The 22,474-nt window shown below is 38.8% G+C and overlaps 2 protein-coding genes across 2 annotated transcripts; one reads left to right on the forward strand and one right to left on the reverse strand.

Annotated features, from left to right (window-relative positions):
* Positions 1–347: 347 nt before the first annotated feature.
* ch25hl2 (cholesterol 25-hydroxylase like 2) lies at positions 348–1,247 on the reverse strand (the record flags this gene model as incomplete). The annotated part of the gene is made up of 1 exon (XM_082542581.1): positions 348–1,247. The coding sequence occupies one exon, from the start codon at positions 1,245–1,247 to the stop codon at positions 348–350; it is 900 nt and encodes a 299-aa protein (XP_082398707.1).
* A 14,795-nt stretch (positions 1,248–16,042) lies between these two features.
* On the forward strand, positions 16,043–17,823 carry s100z (S100 calcium binding protein Z; the record flags this gene model as incomplete). Its single annotated transcript, XM_082538566.1, has 2 exons — positions 16,043–16,189; positions 17,668–17,823. The coding sequence occupies exons 1-2, from the start codon at positions 16,049–16,051 to the stop codon at positions 17,821–17,823; spliced, it is 297 nt and encodes a 98-aa protein (XP_082394692.1). The 5' UTR covers positions 16,043–16,048.
* Positions 17,824–22,474: the final 4,651 nt, after the last annotated feature.

The raw sequence follows: 22,474 nt of genomic DNA on the forward strand, positions 1-22,474 counted from the left end.
TGAATAAGAGATATATGTTCATTGCACAAAAGTATAAGATAATCTATACTATCATTGTACAAAATACAAACATAAAAAATATCTTTTGACAACTTACCACACTGTCAAACAATGTTAGATTGATTATCAGCTCGTAAAATGTGAAAAATATCCATGCAGTCAAAGATAGCCACATAGTGGAAATCGTTATTATCAAAGTGAGAGTTAAGAGTGGGAGACGTAAAAGAGAGAAATTAGTCTGCAGGAGAGTAAAGAGGAAAAATGAGTCTGCTGGAATAAAAGCATCAACAAAAGAGGCAGTTTGAGTAAACTAGCGATGGAGTCATTGAAAGATTAATTCAAGTTCTTTAGTCTTTTCTTCCTTTCATCTCTTCTGGCTCTCCCGTGGCAGAGTGGCTGGAGGCGGTTGGTACAGTGTGGGTGCCCCCCAGCCAGTCCCAGTGAGAGAAGAATGGGGCAAAGTTAGTGCCAGGTCTCTGGTGGTGAGTGTCATGTTTCGGAGCACCACCCCAGAGGCCAAAGGGCACCAAGTTATGTGTGGCCCAAGGGAAGTCATAGCCACAGTGATCCTCAGTGGAAACATAGACATTGAATACCATGAAGCTCCATGCTGTGAGGCAGTGGCACTGCAGCAGGATGGGGTCTACTGTGGCCCAAAATCCCACGCTAAATAACTCCCAACCAGACAGGTACTGGGTGACAAGGCTGAAAGGCTGGTTGTACTGGTGGTGGATGGCGTGGAAAGTGCGGTACAACCAAGCAACCCGGTGGTGCAGCAGGTGCCACAGGTAGTACTGGAAGTCAAAGACCACCATACAGCCCAGGATGCCCAGGAAAAAACTGAACAGAGTGGGGGCTTCGGGGGGTAGAGGGGTTGGTGGCCTCCACAGCCACTGTGCAACTGCAGCAGGAAAGATGTAAAGCAGGTGGTTGTAAATGGTGACACCCAAGGTGGGCCAAATGTTAGGCCAGGTGATGGGTCTGTCTGGATGCAGCCTGTAGCGGTTGATGCACGGCCAGGTGGGAGCCAGCAGGTCCAACACAGTGTAAAGAGCGACCAGGAGAAAATAGGTAGTGACTGAGAGGACCACGGGGAAGAGAGGACTTCTTAGGAGGTCGTGGTAGTTCTGACGGAGATAGTCCCAAATAGGCTGCAGGACCAAGTCCTGGGAATAATCCCCAGTCACATTGTCTACATATGACATCCAAGATAAAGTCTCAGTTCTGAGTAACCCGCCCACGCTCATCATTAATGTGGCGTTTCTCTTCCAAAGATGGCTGATCCAATAGGATTATTTTTAACAAGCAACCAAAGAGGATAAAGAGGGTCTGAATGAAAAGAGGGATCCAAGCTTCCTCGTAATAGGTTAAGCGACAGCAAATTGCCTGGTGATGGTGTGCCAAATTGGACTGGTGGACTGTCTTAGCCTCTTATGTATGTTCAAGCCCCACCTCCACCATCCCCTCCACCCCCATGCATTTTAAAAGAAGGCGCTTTTTAAAGGCCCTTTTTCATGGGCACAAGGACTGCAGCCAGGACTCAGGAGCCGGGCCTCAACAGTTCTCATTTTTGACCCAAATCATCGAGGGAGCTTCCGTCTCCTTGAGAATTCAACTCGGAGACGATGTCATTTAGCTCCTAACATTCTCAGAAAAAAACATACCAAGTTATATTTTCACTACTGCATGTTAACAATCAGCCCTTTCATTTTTCTGCCCCCTCACTCTCAAATCATAAGACAGGGAACACGCACATACACACACCAATACACACAACATCAGACCAAAACAGTAATTAATCACTAAAAAGTTGTCAAATGAGACATGCATTCAAAAGCACTTCCTTTCTGATGCTGAATAGTAATTGGCTTGTTGCTCAGTTTCAGCTTGTTTACAGAAAAGAAATGATGCTATTATTCATAAGTGGGGCAGAGACCACAGCTCTTGCTTCTATAGTATGATAAAATAATTTTGCACAGCAGAGATTTTAATAGGTTTCATGTGATGTTCTGTAGGCATACATTTGGTCAGTTTTCTGTCTTCAACAGCTATGTTTCATTAAACACCATCACACACATCTTAAACTGTACAAACACATTTCTTAGCTTTACAAAGGGTAAATTAAAAATAATACAAATAAAACATAAAATTTATGATATTGGAAAAGCAGTTGCATTGTAGAATAAAAACTTTTATTTACTCCTTGTAATTGTGCATTGTCTCAAATTTTTACTTTACTGTATTTCAGGTTGTACCCATTCCACAATAAAGATTTAAAAAAATCACCTGAAAAATGATTAAACTGCACGAGTCAACACCTGTTTGCCTGCAGTCTCAACTAGCAGAGCTCCATTCTGTAACAACTACATGAGTTAAATGTGAATGTTGTCATAGTCCAGTCTGCTTTCATCTCTCCAGTGTGTTTGATGTCATTTACTTAGTAGATGAGTTCAGTCATGAACTGTATTTACTGGCTGAAAGCAACATGCAACATGTTTCTGCCATTCTGCGGTCACTTGCTGCCATGCTTGGGATCACTGTTCTGCTGTATGACTCCAACTTAAGTTAAGTATTAGCTGCCAGGGCAGATGGCACATTTAATTTTTTAATACTTTGGTATACAGAGAAGTTTGTGATTGACTTAATGATTACAAGGCCAGGTGTTGTGGCTTTAAAACAAACCTAAATCATCAACTGTCATGTGGTTTTGTGCATTATGGCCAAACAGCTCTACGTTGGACATGTCTGTCCAGAAGCCTTGAGTGTTTTTTTTTTTCAGATGCAACTTTGCAAACATCACCCATGCTGCCATCATCTTTTTTAGAGAAAAGAAGAATCTTCTCCCAAACAAGCCATCCATTGACCTTCTCCACTTATCCAATTCAGGGCCACAGTTAGGCTAGAATCTTAAGAGTTTGTATTTTTAGAGCAAGGTCAAGTCAAATGGAAGACTTACTGAAATATTTCTTTTGTATGTACTGCATATTCCATAAGACTCTGTCTCCTATTATATTTTTTCTGCCTGCTGCATGTTTCTTGTACAACACCTCCATCTTCTTACTAGTTTAGGATCACTAGAACCTATCCCATCTGTCAAAGGGGAAAGCTGACACAAAAGAGATTTTCACATCTATGGCCAAGTTAGAATCATGACTGAACACAACACTGCATGTCTTTGAACTGTGGGAGGAAGCTGGAGGACCCAGAGAGAACCCAAGGCACAGTGCGGATATGAAGCAACAGAAAGTAGTGTCCTGTTTGGATTTTAACACAAAACTTTTTTACTGCAAGGCAATGACACTTACCACCACACTAATGTGTTCCCTGCATCATACTGCTAAAACTGCTTTTATGGTCACTTGCTGACGATCATTTATTTCAGTGGATTTGTTTAGCAGTACCTGGCTGCTACAGCACTTTTAATTCATGTGGATGACAAATAAGGTTGTACTTTTCCACACACAGTGCAGTGCATTAAATACATTCCTATTTTAGTTTTTCAGTTATAACAACTAACAATTTTTACTGTGTATACTGAAATGTATAATAAAATAGAGTAAAATTATGATGAACGCCCAGCGACTCACTGAACACAACAGAAAATTCAAAGTATTAAGAAGATAATCGTAATACTTCATCATGAGTCCAATTGCACAAAATGTTCATTTCTTATGTGATCAGCACACTTCTTTATAGCTGCCAATAGAGGGCAGTAGCAATCAAGTCTCGAGCAGAGAAGTCATAGAATATAGTGCAAGAGAGCAGTGACTAAAAGGAAATCCTCCTCAGTGGATGAGGAACTGCACTGTGTAGCATAAACATAATCAGTGGAATGGACACACAGCAGAGAAGATGCACAATGTGATGTTTGAATGTCTTTTTTTATGTTTTAAAAATGGTAACACAGAGTGAAGATGTATTACTAACGCAACCCAAAGCTTTAGCTTTCTAGAACTTCTACTTACCATAGTTGCTTTAGTGACATAGTAATAAATACTTTCAGCAGATACATTAATCACTAGCCATTTTTGGCTTATTTGTTTTATGAAATTTCTATTAGCTTTTGCCATAGAAATCATAAAGCACCTCTGGGTCCATAAATGTATCAAGCTAAAAACATTTAATGTTAAAGTTTAATGTTAAATGATAAATAGAATATTTAGAGCAGGGTTGCTAAATTAAACACTAGCTGGAATGAGCCACTGTCCATGCCATTGAGATTAGTTATTGGCCCCACAAATCCTATTCACATGTCCCATATATTTAAAGCTCCTTTAGCCTGTCCACAGTTTCTGTGCATTTGCAAGCCACCAGCCTCTTTTACCAAAGAGAAGGTTAAGAGAAGAAAGACAGCCACACCAATGGAACCTACATATACTACTATTTGTTACTATAAAAATATATAAAATATAAAAATATCTGTATAAATATATAAATATCTACTTATGACACGAGTTGTCATGTTGATAATTTTAAATGCACTGGAAATGAGTAGTTAGTAAGATAAGTTAGTAACTAAAAGAGTACTCTTTTCACTTGCAACACACAAAAATAGTAACAAATACAAAAGTTTAGGGAAAACTTAAAAGGTTAAAGGTTGATGCCTCACTCAAGAGAGTTGACGTAGATAAGCCGGCCTTGATATATTTGTGTGAATATTATACACAGAACAATATTTTCAACACCAAATCTCTTGGAAACACCTGAGGGCTGAGCAGTTTGAAGGGCTATCTTTTTCTTGTCTTTATCATCCTTCCTCTGTGTAACTGCTCTTGGAGGCTGTGTGATAGTATGTGTTGACACCAGTGAAAACATGGATTACACCTGCAGCGACAGATTAATGTCTGGCCTCATCTTCAGGTGAAGGTTTACATTCACTGTAACAGATTCTGCTGGAGTGGAAAGCAAAGCCTCCAGTCAGTTTATTGCCAAACAAACAAAAAGAACTGAATATCATTGTGGAAGCATCAGTTTGTTCATTTAGGGGGCAATGTCACGTGTCATCGTATAGATTTATAGGCACAGATTTGGTAAGACTCTAATTGACAATAGCAGTAATAACACCTGGCTGCATCACTAAAATTAATATTGAGTCAACATGTAATTTTGCTAAAGTAGTTTTTCTCTGGTCCACTTCCAAGTCAGACCAGGATTGACATGCTTAGCCACATTTTAATTCAATAATGGATAACTGAATTGAAAACCTTACTGGGGAAAACCTGATTTTATGAGGAGACTACATCAATCCCACTATAGATAGAGCAAAACTCAGACAAACCCCAAATAATCACAAATATCATCATAAAAATATGAATTTAGTATAAAAATGCACAAAGACAGAATATTATAACTACCTCAACTGCAGAGAGCACTTTGAGTACTCCGGGAGAGTAGAAAAGTGCTGTAGAATCAGTCCATTTACCATTACCATTATATCAAAGAGTAAATCAATTAAATGTGGTGTATTAAACATTAGGTCTCTTTGTGCTAGCAAATTATTTAATAATGAATCAACATATTGATCTAATCTGCATTGCAGAAACCTGGGTACAGCAGGATGATTATATTAGTTTAAATAAATCAACACCTCCAAGTCATCCTAACTGTCAGAATCCTCAAAGCACAGGTGGCAGCAATCTTTCACTCTAGCTTGATAGTCAACCAAACACCAAGACAAAATTGTAATTAATTTCAAGGCCTGACTCTTAGCCTTATCCACCCTCAAAAAAATATTTTCAGTTGTTCTTACCTGTTGTTTTGCTCCCCTGTACTTGAAATTTCTACTCCCAGTCTCCCACAAATCTGCCACTAAGTACAGCAAGTCTAATAACTACTGATATTTGTTAGGAGTCTTTTGAAAGAGTAGTTGTCAACATTTAACTGACCGTTTACAAACAAAGGATTTACAGTTCATATATATTTGGACAATGACAAAAGTAATACCTGTTCACCGAAACATATTCCAAATATAATTATATAATGGACATAATGTGTAGACTCTCAGTTTTCATTTGAGGGTATTCACATTCAAATTGCATTAAGGGTTTAAGAGTTTCTGCTCCTTAACAAGTGCTACCCTTTTTTAAAGGGACCAAAAGTAATTGGACTCAAAGGCAGGTGTGGGCAATTTTGTCGTTATGTCACTATCAATTAAGCAAATAAAAGGCCTGGAGCAAGCAAAATGTTAATGCGAAGATTTTGCTGTGAACAGACAACCTGTTCAGAGGAGTTCAAGCCATCCTTAAGCTGAAAAAACAGAAAGAAAAACATCAGAGAAATTGCTACAATAGTAGCACTGGCAAAATCTACAGTTTGGTACATCCTGAGAAATAAAGAAGCCACTGGTGAACTCAGCAAGGCAAAAACACCTGGACATCCACAGAAGAAGACAGTGGTGGATGATCACAGAATCATTTCAATAGTGAAGAGAAACCCCTTCAAAACAGCCAGCACAGTTCTGGAAAAATATTTTTTGGACAGATGAAGCCAAGATCAACCTCTACCAGAATGATGGCAAGACAAAAGTATGGAGACGGTGTGGAACAGCTGTAAAGAAATACCCAACTGCTAAAAGAGAAGGAAGAACTGGAGGAGATGCAGAAATAGATGCAACAAGTTCTGAAAGATTTTGAATTGCAAGTGTTTTGCAATGCAGCAAGGGCCAAAAATCTTGAAATATTGAGGATGAGAAACAAGAATTGGAGAAAATATGCAGAGAAAGGCAGAGCAAAATCCAAGCAACGGTGATCAAAAACACTCATTTGCAAGGACTGTATAACAAAGCCCAGTACACAAACACTCAATTGCATGAGAGAAAAAAAGAAGACAAGAGAAAAAAACCCAAAACATTAGCTTTAATGTTGTTGCATTTGTCTTTCTGATCCTACCTAGTTGGTGTTTGATCTTCTTTACTGTGCATCTTTCCTGACTTGATGAAAGCCCAAAAAAATGGGACTCTCCATCATTTGACCCTGGAACTGAAGAAGCTTCTCAGATGAGAGGTGAAACGTCTTCAAGCAACTTAAAGAAGTCCAGATGCTTTTCTTTCCAAGCTCCTTTGACTACGATGACCTGGATGACTGAGAACCTTCACAGACATGTGAAGTATGGGGATGTTTCCCTAGGAGCGTGAAAGAGAGGGAAGGTGCAGGCCCAGATAAAATAAACAGCCTTCTCCTTAAAAATTGTGTGGATGAGTTGGCTGGGATTTTTTTCTCCTCATTTCTTAAAGTCTCTTGAGTTTTGGAAAGTCCCTCAAATCTAGAAGGACTATTGTACCAGTGCCTAAAGTGAAAGCACTTAATTTTTAAATGATTTTGCAAAGCCTTTTGCTTTGACTTCCCCTGTGATGAGATTATCCAAGAAACTTGTAAAAACGGAATTTTTGAATTGACCCTCCAATTTACTGAACAGATAGGGGGAGAGAGGGGTAGCTGTGTGCACCTTGCTCCATATGGTTCTAAAGTACCTGGATGGTGTCCAAAACTGTTTGTTTTTGTGGATTTTTGATCTGTTTTTATTTGTATCCAGCTCCATATTTTAGCAGGACATCTCACCAGTACACGTAATCTTGATTTGGATCTGATTTCTTGGCTTATTGACTTACGGATAGTAGACTTGTAGTCAAGACCGCCTAAACCAAGACCAAGACAATACCAAGACCAGAGGGTATCGAGACCATGACAAGACCAAGACCAAGACAGACCGAGTCAAGACCAAAACAAAGTCGAGACGAGACCGAGACTGAGACAAAAAAGTCTTTAAACTGCAGCCAGATGCTGCTTCGTTTCCGGGTGTCGGGCATATTCATGTGTTTTTGCGATGCACTCGCACAGCCCTCCTCACCGCTGTCTACTGTCTCACTCACTTACTGAGTACTGAGAGGACAGACACACGCTCCACTTGACTGTCACGTCTCTCACCCTCTCTGTTTTTCACATAATGATATTATCCTATATCCTCGCATGTGATTGGCCACAATATGGAGGGATTGGAGTATAGCTGAGCCACTGTGTGAGAGCTGAGCAGCAAAAGGAAATTAAGTGAGGAGCCGGCTCTCACTCAATAGGAGTCGACTCTTCTGATTCACTACAAAGCACTCTCTAAGCACGGCTCTTAGAGCTGATGCACATGACAAATTATCGACCGTTACGTTGTGTGTCATGGATACTGTTGACTCCAAATCTCCCGACCACTATGTCGAGCTGAGACAGGAAGACCGAGACAGCGAGACCAAGACAAGATCGAAGGATCCGAGACCAAGACAAGACCAAGACCAAAGTCCGTCGAGACCAAGACAAGACCAAGACCACGTAAGAGTTGAGTTGGATGTCTCGAGGCCGGTCTTGAGACATCCAACTCTAACGGATAGTCCTCAGAAAGGGAGAGTCATCTTATCAGATGCACTTTTATCTTCCACGTGAGAGTGTGTCCTTTCCCCACTTTTATTTGTCCTTAATAAAAATGAGTGTTAGAGTCTCTACCAGGACAAACATATAATCGAGTTTGCAGACGACTCAGTGAATGTCTCTCTGCTCCAGGATGCAGATCGTGACCATGGCCCAGTTGCAGATGACTTTGTAGCATGGTATGGACAGTCCTTTCTGGGTGTTAAAAAACAAAGGAAATGGTTATTGATTTTTGTTCTAGGATGCCCTCTGGACCCAGTGGAGGTGGTGAGTGACAGGAGAACGGCGGCTAAGCTGTCATCCCTGTTGGACAACACCTCCCACCCCATGCAGCAGACTGTGACAGCACTGAGCAGCTCCTTCAGTGGGAGACTGCGGCACCCACGGTGTGGGACGGAGAGATTTCGCAGGTCTTTCCTCCCCACTGCTGTCAGACTCCATAATAAAGACTTTAACTGATCAAGCACACACATCCATACATGTGCAATAATACTAAGTGCAATAATCCTTTCTGTCATCGTTGTATTTTTACTCAGTTGTATATAGTATTTGTATTCTATTTTTATCTTATTGTATATTTATTTTATTTTATTCTACTGTATATAGTATTTTATTTTATTCTATTCTGTACAGTTGTGTACTGTATTTATTCTTATTGTATTCTAATTTTTGCCTCATAACTTTTGCACTGTCCACTTCCTGCTGTGACAAAACAAATTTCCCACGTGTGGGACTAATAAAGGTTATCTTATCTTATCTTATCTTAAACAAAAAATCTCATCCCTGCCCCCTGTTTGTGTTCTGCTGGTCCGGGTCTCTTAGCTGGAAGAATGAGAAAAGGTTGGACCAAAGTATTAAAGTGTGTAGCAAACTGGCAGGTATAAAGCTAAATGATCTTGTCCTCCTGTATAGAGGGAGGGCGGCCCTGAAGGCAGAAAAGATTTGGAGTGATTCTCCTCAGTTTCCTCATGCAATTGATGGCTGGCTTCTAAAATCCAAGATGGAGATGGCATAAACATACAGCTTGAAGAACATGACTTTTATATATTTAACCTTTCAGCAACTCAACTCCTGAGAAAAAAATCACGTTAGCTGCTAAATGTTTATGTTTAAGTATGATGATACCAGTGTCTACAGTGATTCATCTGTCTCGCCAGTTCAGTTTGTTCTTCGTTATTGCGTTATACATTATTATTTGTTGCCAAGATGTCAATGCTTTGCTCAGTTATTGATTGTCTTCTTGAGATCCGTGATTCTCAATTATCGATATCGATGCATAACTTTGGAGGCTGGACTGCAGAATGTCCCTGTGGTGCTAATCAAAACCTATTGTAGTGTCACTCTTAGACACTATAATAAGTCATCCAACTAATTAGATTGCTGTTGAAGGTAACATTTGAATGTGTAGCCAGCTGAACTGATGTTTGCAAAGATGAAAAGGATTGAGTATATTTATATGGTACTGTACACAGGAAATTATTATTGGGGGCTGAGCCACCCTAACGGTTTGATCCTCGAATCACCCCTGCTGTGCACACAAATGGTCTTAGGATCTGAAGACAAATAATGTCTTTTCTGTCTCTTGGCCTGCAATAGGCCAAGAGACAGCATGTCTTCCACAGCATGTCTTTATCCTGTCTTCCTTCTCTCACCCCAACCGGTCGCAGCAGATGGCCCCGCCCCTCCCTGAGCCTGGTTCTGCCGGAGGTTTCTTCCTGTTAAAAGGGAGTTTTTCCTTCCCACTGTTGCCAAAGTGCTTGCTCATAGGGGGTCATATGATTGTTGGGTTTTTCTCTGTATCTATGAAGCGCCTTGAGGCGACTTATGTTGTGATTTGGCGCTATATAAATAAAATTGAATTGAATTGAATTGCTTAGGCTGCTGCCCCCGCGACCCGGCCCCGGACAAAGCGGATGAGGATGGATGGATGGATGAATTGAATTGAGGATTAAGGATAAGCGGAAGCGAATGGATGGATGGATGGATGGATGGATGGATGAATTGAATTGAATTGAATAGATTGGGTGTCTCGCCTTATGACAGGTGGAATAGCTGTAACGGTTTGTGAGGCAAACCGTGTGGAGATTGAGAGGTGTGGACCCAGGCACAGAAAATGATGCAGGAGAGACTGTTTCAAACTGAAAATGAGCCTTTACTGTGGCTGTAAGAATTACCACAAAACCACTAACAAAAACCTAAACTGGGGACAGCTAAACATGAAACTAGAAACATAAAACTAAACAACCTGAAACATGGAAATGTAGCTGGAGAGACACTTGGGGAGATGAACAGGATGGCCTATTCCTATTGCAGCATAACTAAGGGAGGATTCAGGGTCACCTGATCCTGCCCAAACTACATGCTTTAGCAAAAAGCCAAAATCCAAACTGGAAGCTGATTCCACAGAAGAGGGGCCTGAAAACTGAAGGCTCTCCCTCCCATTCTACTTTTAAATACTCTAGGAACAACAAGTAGGCCTGCAGTGCGAGAGCGAAGTGCTCTAATAGGGTGATATGGTACTACAAGGTCATTAAGATAAGATGGGGCCTGATTATTTAAGACCTTGTATGTGAGGAGCAGGATTTTGAATTCAATTCTGGATTTAACAGGGAGCCAATGAAGGGAAGCCAAAACAGGAGAAATATGCTCTCTCTTTCTAGTCCCTGTCAGGACTCTTGCTGCAGCATTTTGGATTAATTGAAGGCTTTTCGGGGAGTTTTTAGCACTTCCTGATAATACAGTAGTAATTACAGTAGTCCAGCCTAGAAATAATAAATGCATGAACTAGTTTCATTTCACAACAGGTCATAAAAACACAAGAAACACAAAATCAAGTCAAAAGGACCCCGAACAATAGGCTCCAGTCCCCTGCAAGTCTGAATTAGGTTCTTTCATTGAGTAAAGAAGGTGATGTACTTGAACTTTTACAACTTTAAAGAATTGTTTTACACTAGTATCTAAATTTAGATCCTAGATGTTATTGTTGCAATTCATAAGTATTTGTAGGAGTTTCCTACAAACACCATATTTCAACATGCATTTTATGGTGAGCTGATAGATTTTTGGTCAGAAATCAGTCAGTAAAGAACAAGTGAAGTCTTCCAGCTTTGCACAAAACACCACGGATCACTTTCATATAATTTGTATTTTCTTCTCTTCCAACATATCTGTACTAAACAACATTGAAATGTTTGCCAAAATGCAACAATTAGTGGGAGTGAATCTTTAATAGCACGTAAACAGCGTTTTTGTTGTTTAATTTCAATTTTTCTGTTGCTTGTCATTCTTTCTTCACACAATAAATTATTACAATAATTTGTACATTACAGCTATGGTAGAATTATTTTAATTGAGAACCAATTTCTAATGGGAATGCAGAGGAAATACTTGCAGTAGGATGCTGTTATAATTTTAGGAAGTCAGGACCCAAAATTCAAAAGATGAAAATTTCTGTCAACCAATGAGCGGTTTACAGAAATTTTATTTAAGAAATTGACAGTGGGGGTTAATCAGGTTTCCAGGCCATAAATTAATAGAATTTATGATGGAAGACAGTCTCCAGCCATTTCAAGAAGACAGAGCGGGTGAAGAATTGTGGCACGGAGCTGAAAGAAACAGACTAGTGTAAATGACCAGGTTCCCAAAAAGATCCTGAAGCAACGCAAGGTCCTATTCCCAGTCTGACACAGCTTCATTCAGTAAGGGCTCCCGTGCTGTCATCACCTTTAAGAAAGTGACAGTGAGGGGAGAAAAACAAGGCAATTCAAGGGCTGATCTTAAAGCGAAGGAGAGAAGGTTAATTGGTTCCAGGCCGTTGATTAACAGAATTTATATTGGATGACAGTCTTACTTTTTCCATGGGGGCTTCCGAGAAGGGTGCAATATTTCCTTTCCCGGGAACAGGTTAGTGGCAATGCTGGAGCGTGGCAGGCAGGTTGTGATGTGAAGATAATGGACTTAGGATCCAGAACTAGGATGAATCAGTTTGTGCAGGAGGCACTACAGATGCTCCACAGGAGGGGTGAGCTGGAATCTGCTTCCAGCTTAAGGAATCTCCATTTACCAATTAGTTTCTTTCTGTCTTGTATTTTTATTGTTTTGTTTACTTCAAATTTAATCACAGCTATTAAAGCAGTGTTTTTGAGTTTACGTCTTTCTGCTGAGTGGTCTAAAGTGCTGAGTGCTCCTGTGACAGATAGGCGGCCTGTTCTCCCACCCTGTGATAGCTGGCACAGATCCTTCACCCCTGTGATGCCGAATTGAATAAGCTGATGAAAATGCATGGAGGGATGATCTTGAACAAATTCTTGTTGAACTTCAGGCTTTTGGAAATTCTTCCAAAGTTTTTTTTTTAAACTACTGAAAGTTCCCAGATTGCTTTGATGCTTAAAGGAATTTAACATATTTAAAGTTCTGTAAGTATACAGTAAAATCATGATGTAATTTTCCCAACAACTGATTACAATGCAGCCACTCATCTAAACAGGGCATTTTGTAGAGGATATTGCAAACATGGCAGTGTTTCTTGAAACAATGGTGATCTCAAAAATTCTAAAAAACAATTTCTCAAAACCATAATTCAGCTTCTTTCCCAAAATACTGTTTCGACTTTCATCTCAAAATTACAACTTTATTCTCAAAATGATCAACAATATTTTTTTCCACTAGCATTTTGAGATCTCTTTTAATCTCTCTGGAGACACCAGCCATGCCATACTTTGCTTCAGCTCTTCCTACTTTTTATCTGCTTTTCAAGAATTAAACAATTTTTCTTCTGCATTTCTGCTTCATTCCTTATCAGTTTTTTTTTTTTTTAAATCGAACTTCTAAACGCAACCTCAATTCACAGTTATGGAGTCATGGAGTCATAACTCCATACATGTTAGTCAGTGATGATGGGCCTTTCCTTCTGTTTTATTTTTTTTCTAACTTTTGTACATAGTCCACATATTTTTTCTTTTTTTTTCTTTTTCCACATATTTTTTCTTCCAGTCTTTAAATAGACTGGATAATGATAATGACTGGAAACAGGCGAGAACACCACTGACACAGGAAATAGAACTAAACTGACAAAAGTCCAAACTGAACACACTGGGTCAATGACCCAGGTACACTGACAGTACATAACACTACATATACTTTCTGACGATAAAATAGAATAACTCCACTGGCATGTCTGCAATTACAGTAAGTACTTTGTATCTTAAACCTACATTATTTTTGATGGTTACTTGGGGGTGATAGCTTTGGCTGAAATGCAAATACAAATACAGTGCAAAAACAAAAAATGCATATAGTAATATTTAATAACATATTTAAACGAATTTATGTATTCTGAATTGATCCACAAGATGTTGAACACACTTTCTTCTTATCTTAGCTATTCATAGTTCAATTCCTATCTCCTCAATTAAAGATATTAGGCGCTCTTCAATGGGAATGTTAATGATAGCCTTTTATTTAAATGCATAATTTTGGACATTATTAGTGTTAAAAACAGTTATTATATTGAAGCCATGTTTTCTTTATTGCAATGAAAAAGGTCAAATTTTACCTGTAAACAAAATGGACACATCATCTTTTCTCTTTGTAGTGATCTTAAAGCTGCTGCAAATGACGAGAGAGAACATGAGGGGATCTAAAGTGGAAGAGCATCTGCCAAGTGAGCAGGAGACAAGCGTGTCTTTAAATTCATTTTCAAATAGCAACAAGATTCCTGGTTTATCATAGGGTAAAAAAAATGATCATTTAATGGCCTATAGTGATGAGTATTGTGATCATGTGCATCATTTCATCAAAGTGCCTGTTGCTTAGAATTTCACTCTACATCTGTTAAGTTGTACATGATAGACATGGATCATCTTGCGGAAAATACAAGAATTTTGTATTTATTGAAAGATAATTGTGTAATGAGACACATTGCAGTGTTTGATGTAATGCCAGTTTATGGTTTTACAGGGCACCTTCTGCACAATCATTACTAACAGCAGCTGTGAAGGAAACAATTTCATCACCTTAACAAATGGAAAGTCATTTTCTTTGTGACAGTGGCTGCAAGTGGGAGAGAAGTTGCAGGGACACCTGACAACGAACATCTCTCAGGTGTTGTCACGAGGGCTCGGAGCTGAATAGAGTGTTATTCTCCTCTCTCAGTTATGACACGGTGACAAAGGAGGGGCGACTGTGTATGAGAGGGACACAGAATGACAAAGGATGAAAGCTGCAGTTACTAAAAATAAACCCAAGAACGAGAACATCAAAACATTTGAATCGCAAGGTCAGCCTGAGAGAACAAGAAGAAAAGCAGCAAAGTCACTCAATGCAACTTTCATTTTATAAACTTCTCCACACATGGAAATTCAGTATATAAGGCAAAAAAAGAAATTTCTGCAGTTCTTGAAAGCTTGGAAGTCAATATCTGGTATAGCCAACTTTATTCTTTAACACTCTTCTTTAAGCAGTCTTCAGGAATAGCCTTCTTGAAGGACACTCAAACCTTTTTTTCCACGTCAATATGCATTTGGTTTCAAGATGTTCCCACACTGCTATCAGTCCATAACAGATAGTTTTCCAGTTTGTGTTTTTCTATCCAGGTATGCTTTTACTGCATTGGCAGTGTATTTGGTATGACTGATATGCTGCAAAATTAAGCTCTTGCTTCTGAATTTTTTCAGATGGTATTGCATGGTAGAACACAATCTGAGATTATTTTTATGTCTTCAGAATTCTATCAATTTTGACAAAATCTCAAACACCACTGACTGAAATGGAGCCTCAAACCATTCTAGCCAATAAAAGTATTTATTACGGCTATAATCCTGTCTTGGTCTCTGCTCTTGAGCTGGGTTTTTTGGTTAGTCCTGACAGTCAGCACAAGGACTAGACTAAAAGTGAATGAAAAAAACACCAATGTCCAGAAAGGCTGAGAAACTTTAGCAAATTTTACAACAAAGTGTGTCTAGTTGCAACTGGGCAGAAGTTGTATCTTTCATTGCGTAAACATTCATAGCTAATCCAGCTGAAAGACCCATGCCTAATGCCTTAGAAAATGCAAATGCATAAATAAAAGGAATGAATGAATATTTAAAGGATAGGCATAAAAGCCATGAGATGCTTCGTGTTCATTTGTCATTGTTATGATCAGAAAGCACCTGCTCTAAGTAGTATCTCCATGCTGCCCTTTTATGAGTAACACATCAGAGCAGGTAGGCAAGTTTTAACCTATTCTATCTCTAATGAAGTATATTGCACAGTACTGAACTCACTTCAGGGATATATTAAGTTACACATGCGTCAAGGCTCACGTCTGGCTCAGGATTTGATGAATACCCATGATACATGGTTTGTTTTTCACTTAGCTACACTGATTAAAACCTGGAAATAACTGTTGCCATGGGGGTCTCACCTGTGGAATTAATTATCCCACGTTGCATCCTCTGACTTCCTGATAAACAAGCCATTCAGAAGAGTCTGTGATCTCATTTTTGCAGGACTCTAACCAGGTAGGAACACCACTGTTATGAGCTAATAGTTGTTGTAATGCTTTTTCATATGTGTGTGTGTGCATGTGTATTTTTGTATTATTTGTTTTACATTATTTTTCAGGAAACTGCAAGCGCACCTTTAATCTCTCCAGCAAAATGCCAAGCCAGCTTGAGAGTGCAATGGATGCACTGATGACAGTTTTCTACAATTACTCGGGACATGATGGAGATAAATACAAGCTCAACAAGGGTGAGCTGAAGGAACTCTTGAACAGTGAGCTCACTGACTTCCTCACGGTAAGGCTGATGTTTAAATGCAATGATTATTTTGTTGTTTGTTTTATCTGTTCGGCATTTAGACAAAGATTTGATGTCATGCAGAATTTTCAACAGGAAGCACAATCCCTGTATGGATTTAAATTAATGGGAACATGCTGGTGTACTGAAGTATGACTATGCATTTGATTAACTGAACTATAATGACCAATAGTAATTGCATTAATTTGCTTATGGATCTTGAACACTTTGAAGTCTTATTCACTTAAAAGTCAATCTTAAGAGTGATGTGTTCAAATGATGTAACATCCTGACCTTGTTGGAGGAAATTGTTTTTTCATTGATTGCTTTCTTGCTGTCAAAGTGTAACTGCTTGTGGCTCTCGCATGACCACCATGGCAAATAAATGATGCGGGGAGAGAGATAGATAAGGTCATTTGAGATAAATCCCTGCCCCTGAGTCTGTGTGATAGCAGCGCGTACAAGCCTGCAATTTCAAATGATTGAGACCACAGCATCAACAAAACAGCCAAGGTCTAAAACCTGATGCCTTCAGATATCTTTCTTGTTACTGTCCGTCCCCCTTCATGTGGGTGGGAGGCCTCAGGTGCTCACACATCATCATCATCATCATCAGTGACCCATATCACCTCCAAATATAGACACCCTCGTGATGTCATCACATCCCTGTGGGCTGTAGTCACCTCTGAGAATAGACACAGTGGCGTTCACCCTGAGTTTCTGCCAACAGGAAACTTTGACACTTGACAACCAAAGCATGATACAGTACTTACTACTACATGTTCTGTCTTGACAGAATTGAAAGAATTTTAAAAAAGTAATGCAAAATTCAAATTAAGTGTGCTCTTGATTAAGATTGTTAGATTTATTTACTGATAAAATGGTAGTCTTGCATTTTTCATGTTTATGTCTACTGTCGACTCACTCAAGGTGACTTTGTATTTTAACGTAGCTTTGAGCTTTTCAGACCAAATTTAAATTGAAACTACATTAGAAAATGCAAAACTGCTGTGGTGATATTTTTTCTAATTTAAATTAACCCCCAGTGTGGATTTTAATTTTAACCTTCTGAGAAATGCTGACTTTAGTGCCACAACAGAAAGATCACTGGTGCCTTGGAGGTTAGAGGACGAATAAAAAAACGTCTTGTTTCCCAGTCATGGAGGAAATGAGCAAAGTAATAAATGTCGCATTTGATTAGCTGAGGCTCACGGGTCATTTAGTGGCAGCATCACTCTGCTCACCACCGGACATGGGGCTTTGCCTTGAGTCAATATCAACCACCAGTAACAGTCACATTTTATGCATTATTACCGGAAGCTTAGAAGCGTTGAAGGTATTTGGCTAAGAAGTTGATAATATTGGTAACAAGTTTGTTTTATGGAAAAATCATTACAAGGCATTACAAGAGTCACAAAGACATAATCATTCCAGTTGCATATTTGTTGAATCACTATCTGTTTGTGTTTTGTTTTCAGTCTCAGAAAGATCCCATGCTGGTGGAGAAAATCATGAATGACCTGGACTCTAACAAGGACAACGAGGTGGATTTCAATGAGTTTGTTGTGTTGGTGGCAGCTCTGACTGTTGCCTGCAACGACTTCTTCCAAGAGCAACAGAAGAAAAAGAAATAGGTGTCCAAAAAAACCCAATGTCCATCCACATTTTAAGCTGTAGCTGAATTGTGTCGTAGTTTTCCCAGAGCATAGGATTGTCATTTGTGGATGTAAATGTAACAATGTACAGACTGGAGCTGTTAAACAATCACTTGATCTCACATCGACCTTGTCTTTTACAAATTATTTTATTATTTTTGTTATAAATATAACTAGAAAAACCCTTTCCTTAAGCCCTCCATGGTGTTGTTATTGTTGATTTTTTTGTGTATGGAAGTGTTTCATCCAAACCTTTGTGCATAAATGTGTAATTGGTTTTCTTTTAGTTTAGTCTGCAAAAGAAAGAATAGAATAACTTACTGTTGATTAATTCAGAGGTATTTTCCTTAAAAATGATAATGTGGTCATCTAAAAACCTTTCCTAAATCCTTACAAGATTTTGTTCCAACAGATGTCTGGAAGTTTTAAAGGTCATATGTTCATTTAATATGTTAAGGATGCAATGAACAGTTTCGCATTTACTCTTAGCCTCCGTTCCCTAAGGGGAATTACCTTTTCCTGGCACAAAATTAGAGTCGTGGAAAAATACGCAGGCCCACAGTGATTTAGCCAAGCGTTCCCCTGTAAAAGGAATAAATGTCTCACTGCTATATGCCATGTGTGGTATTTTGTGCACTTTTGAACAAGATTTGACTTCAGCGTTGTCTTTCAATAATTTCTTATATGGCCACAAATGAAACCTACTAAAGATTCTTGAAGACATCATGTTAAAAGTAAATGCACTTAATAAATGTAAATCTATCCTGTGTGACTTATTTTATGCTGATCCACTGTCTTGCACGACTGTATTATCCTGTAAAGCTTACAGTGCATTCAAACTCCAGTAAAACAGTAAATTGTTACAATATAAAATTACTATTATAGTAAATGCAACATTGTACCAAAAACTGTATCATAAGAAAACAGGTAATTGATTTAATTAAAATATGTGAAAAGCATCAGGCATTTAATGATAGCTGTTCAAGTTAAATACTTAATATACAATTTTAAAGGTTGCAAGGAACCCACACCTCTCCAAAGGCTCACAATACACAGCTGTGGGGTTATTAGCTCTTTATTGTGGCACAACTGGATTAATTTGTTTCGATTTCTATCCAATTTTGAATTGAAAGAGCTGTTCAGGCCCGTTAAGGACATATAGGAAGACTACACAGATGGAGTGCAGTTTATTGCAGTGCAGTTATATATAATATGCATACAAACTGAATCAGGTAAAGCAAATGAGTTTAGATGAGCATAAAACTGAAATACTCAGCACGAGTTTCTACCTGAGTTTCCCTTTTGGGAAATGACTGTGTACTATGTCTTTATGACGCATGGTGATCCCAAGTTGGGTCCAGCTGGATCAGCCAAACACACAGATACAACATCCCCTCAAGCAGAAATGCAGATTTTTCTCACCTTGGGAAGGACAAAAGTGTACACTGAAGCTGTATTTTCTAAGGGTTTTCCTCCCTTTCTCTCTCTCTTTTTCTCTTGCTCTCAGCCCATTTCCCAAAATACCAAACTAGACAGTTCATTTGCAGTGATATTCTCAGCTGTGACGTGGACAAAGTTACTGAAACAAAATCCAGAGGCAAGTCTGATGCTTTTATGTGAGCAGATGGTGCTTGCACAAACCCTCACCACGACAATGCAATTTGTCTGTGATTGGCTGTAATCGAGCAGGATAATCACCCCATGGGAAGATGCCATGCCATAATTATGCATTTTGTTCAATTTTTAAAAGGTTGCAATCAATTCTAAGTGTCATTTGATAATTTTGAAATGTGGATATTTATATTCTCACTCGTGTGATTGCCCTCCACTTTCACAAACCTCTTCCGAATGTTCACGTGATTGTCTCTTTATTTCCTGTGAGCGTCATGTTCAGGAACTGGCTTCTAGCAGAGCAAAAAAAAAAAAAAACCCTACCCATCACACAAAGTTTGAGTCATCAGCCGTGATCAGATCTTCATGTCCTGTGTCAGTGTATTCATTCAGCTATTGTGGGGGGAAATGCATCCAAATTATATGGGGCAGCTAAGAAATTGTTAACATAAAAGTGGTTGCACCTAAAGCACAATTGCATCTTTCTAGCACAAAGACATTACTAGAGAGAGATTTTTAAAGCAGAAATTTTATATAATGTAGTAATTTTCTTATTTGTTAAAAAAAAAACTATAATTCCAAAAAGCATAATTTAATCTATACCTAATATAATGTAAGAGGATGGAGAAAACAAATAATATTAAATATTAAACAATTGTTTAAAAAAAAGAAGAGTGGGGCGATCGTGGCTCAAGAGTTGGGAGTTCGCCTTGTAATCGGAAGGTTGCCGGTTCGAGCCCCGGCTTGGACAGTCTTGGTCGTTGTGTCCTTGGGCAAGACACTTCACCCGTTGCCTACTGGTGGTGGTCAGAGGGCCCGGTGGCGCCAGTGTCCGGCAGCCTCACCTCTGTCAGTGCGCCCCAGGGTGGCTGTGGCTACATTGTAGCTTGCCATCACCAGTGTGTGAATGTGTGTGTGAATGGGTGGATGACAGGTTGTGTAAAGCGCTTTGGGGTCCTTAGGGACTAGAAAAGCGCTATACAAATACAGGCCATTTACCATTTTGACACTTCAAAGAGAGATAACGGGATATTAAAGAGGACATAAGAGACAACTGATGAAATATTATTAGTATTATTGATCTCTAGCACTTGGCAAAGTACAAGACTCATTCCCTGAACACATTTTGTTGTTGTTTATAAAACTCTAGATAAAACTGCATCAGGAAATCAATCCAGGAAATGTGCCTCAGATTAGTATTTTCAGTTTTACCAAATATGGCACAAAAATTGTGATTTCAATTGACTGAGTTGAGCACAGTTGTAGCTTTTTGGGACAGTTTCTCCTCACTCCAAGTGTCAGCCATCCAAATGTAGCTGCTACCTGTGACGTCTTTAAAATATGCCTCAAGCCCTTATCTCCCACATGCTGTCCGCTCCCCCTTTTCGTCACTCTGTGCGTCACCGTTCGTGCCAGAACTCCTCATTAGGAGTGAGCTGTGTTTGTGAGTGTGTGTGTAATGCTTTTGGTTTCTTAATTTTCTGATAAGCATTTAAAACTTTGTGAAGAGAGCATTTAAATTTGAAATCATTTGTTGTTTACATCTGTAAAGAAATATTGTAATAATAAGACATAAACTAATAAGAGAAGATAATTTAAATATAATATAAAATCCCCTATTAGAGATTTCTTTTTATTTTCCAATACTGACTGAGTGCTATTAGTAGCAACGTTTTATTTATATATCACACAAACTAAATTCAAAGTCTAAGAAAATGTCAAGGCAACATTATTCAATAGATTTTCTTTGAGGTTAACAATAAAATATGTGGTTTGGCACAGGGTATTACATCAGACACTGTCTGGGTTAGGGTTAGGGCTTGGGAATATCAGTGGGAATACACAAGCGTGTGGTTTGTGTATTCCCATCCACTTCCGACTCACCTGCAAACTGTGGCTCTTTTCTTTTCTTTTCTTTTTTTTGTAAATATAAAGAAGGTCCAAGTTGTTTTCTGCTAAAAATTCATGAAGTTTTATTTCCCACTACCACCGATTTATAAAAAGGACTAGATGCTTGTTTTTTGTATTTGGTTTTTTGGTTCTCATATAACTAGGTGAATCAAGAAAATGAGAACTCAGTTGTGGAAACGACACCACACATGAGGGGTAAGCAGCCTAACAGATTATTAGATTGTATTTAGGGGAATAAAGCATGTTGTCTTTGTGTACTAACCTTGTACTTAATGTATGATGATAATGTATTTTGATTAAAATGGTATAGTTAGCTTCATTTATGAAGTCTGGTCATGTTTGCTTGGTCAGCCTCCCCTGTGACTCAGCCAGAAAATGAAAATGACAGGGTTTTTTTTGTTTTTGTTTTTGTAAAGAACAAATTAATATTTATTTTAAACACATATTGGTGTTGCTTAGTAACAAATAAGGGGGGCAGACTTTCTACAACAGATTGCCTTATCTGGGAAAGTGGTGTGCTCATCAGAGGATGACAAGAGGACAAGAGAAAAAACACTTTCCTGCTGCCCCTGCTGGAACATGTATGGCCTGATCTGTCTCTCATTGATAGTCCAGCCTTTGTATCACTTACTGGTGCAGTTCTTCACTGAAAATTGTTCTACTCAAGAATTTACTAAACTGATGCCGAGATTTTAAACTGAAGCTGCTTCAAGACGAAATCTGGGTTTGAGCTAAACTTCCCAGGAGGCCTTTCTAATTACAGTAAGGTCATTAATGATTAATTAAGGACATCAATTAATCATTAATGTTATTTGTCAAAACAGACATATGGACTCTTTGGAGTTTTGTCAGTGAAGATCAGCAAATATGATTTTCAGTATAAAGGATATTTAATATCAAAGATCATTTTTAAATAGGATTTGATATGTGACCAAAGACGACTGCTGGCACCTGCCTGTCTTATTACTTTACGGCTTTCAGTAAGTAGTGACCTTTGGCAAGAAACTGAGCATGTTCTGTGTCACTGAGCTACAATGTATTTGGGGTCATTTGTTAAATAAGAGGACACTTCCTGAACTCCAATATTACTGTGGTTTAAAGAAACTAC

Source organism: Aulonocara stuartgranti (assembly GCF_965226115.1).
Source record: "Aulonocara stuartgranti genome assembly, chromosome: 7".
NCBI lineage: Eukaryota > Metazoa > Chordata > Actinopteri > Cichliformes > Cichlidae > Aulonocara > Aulonocara stuartgranti.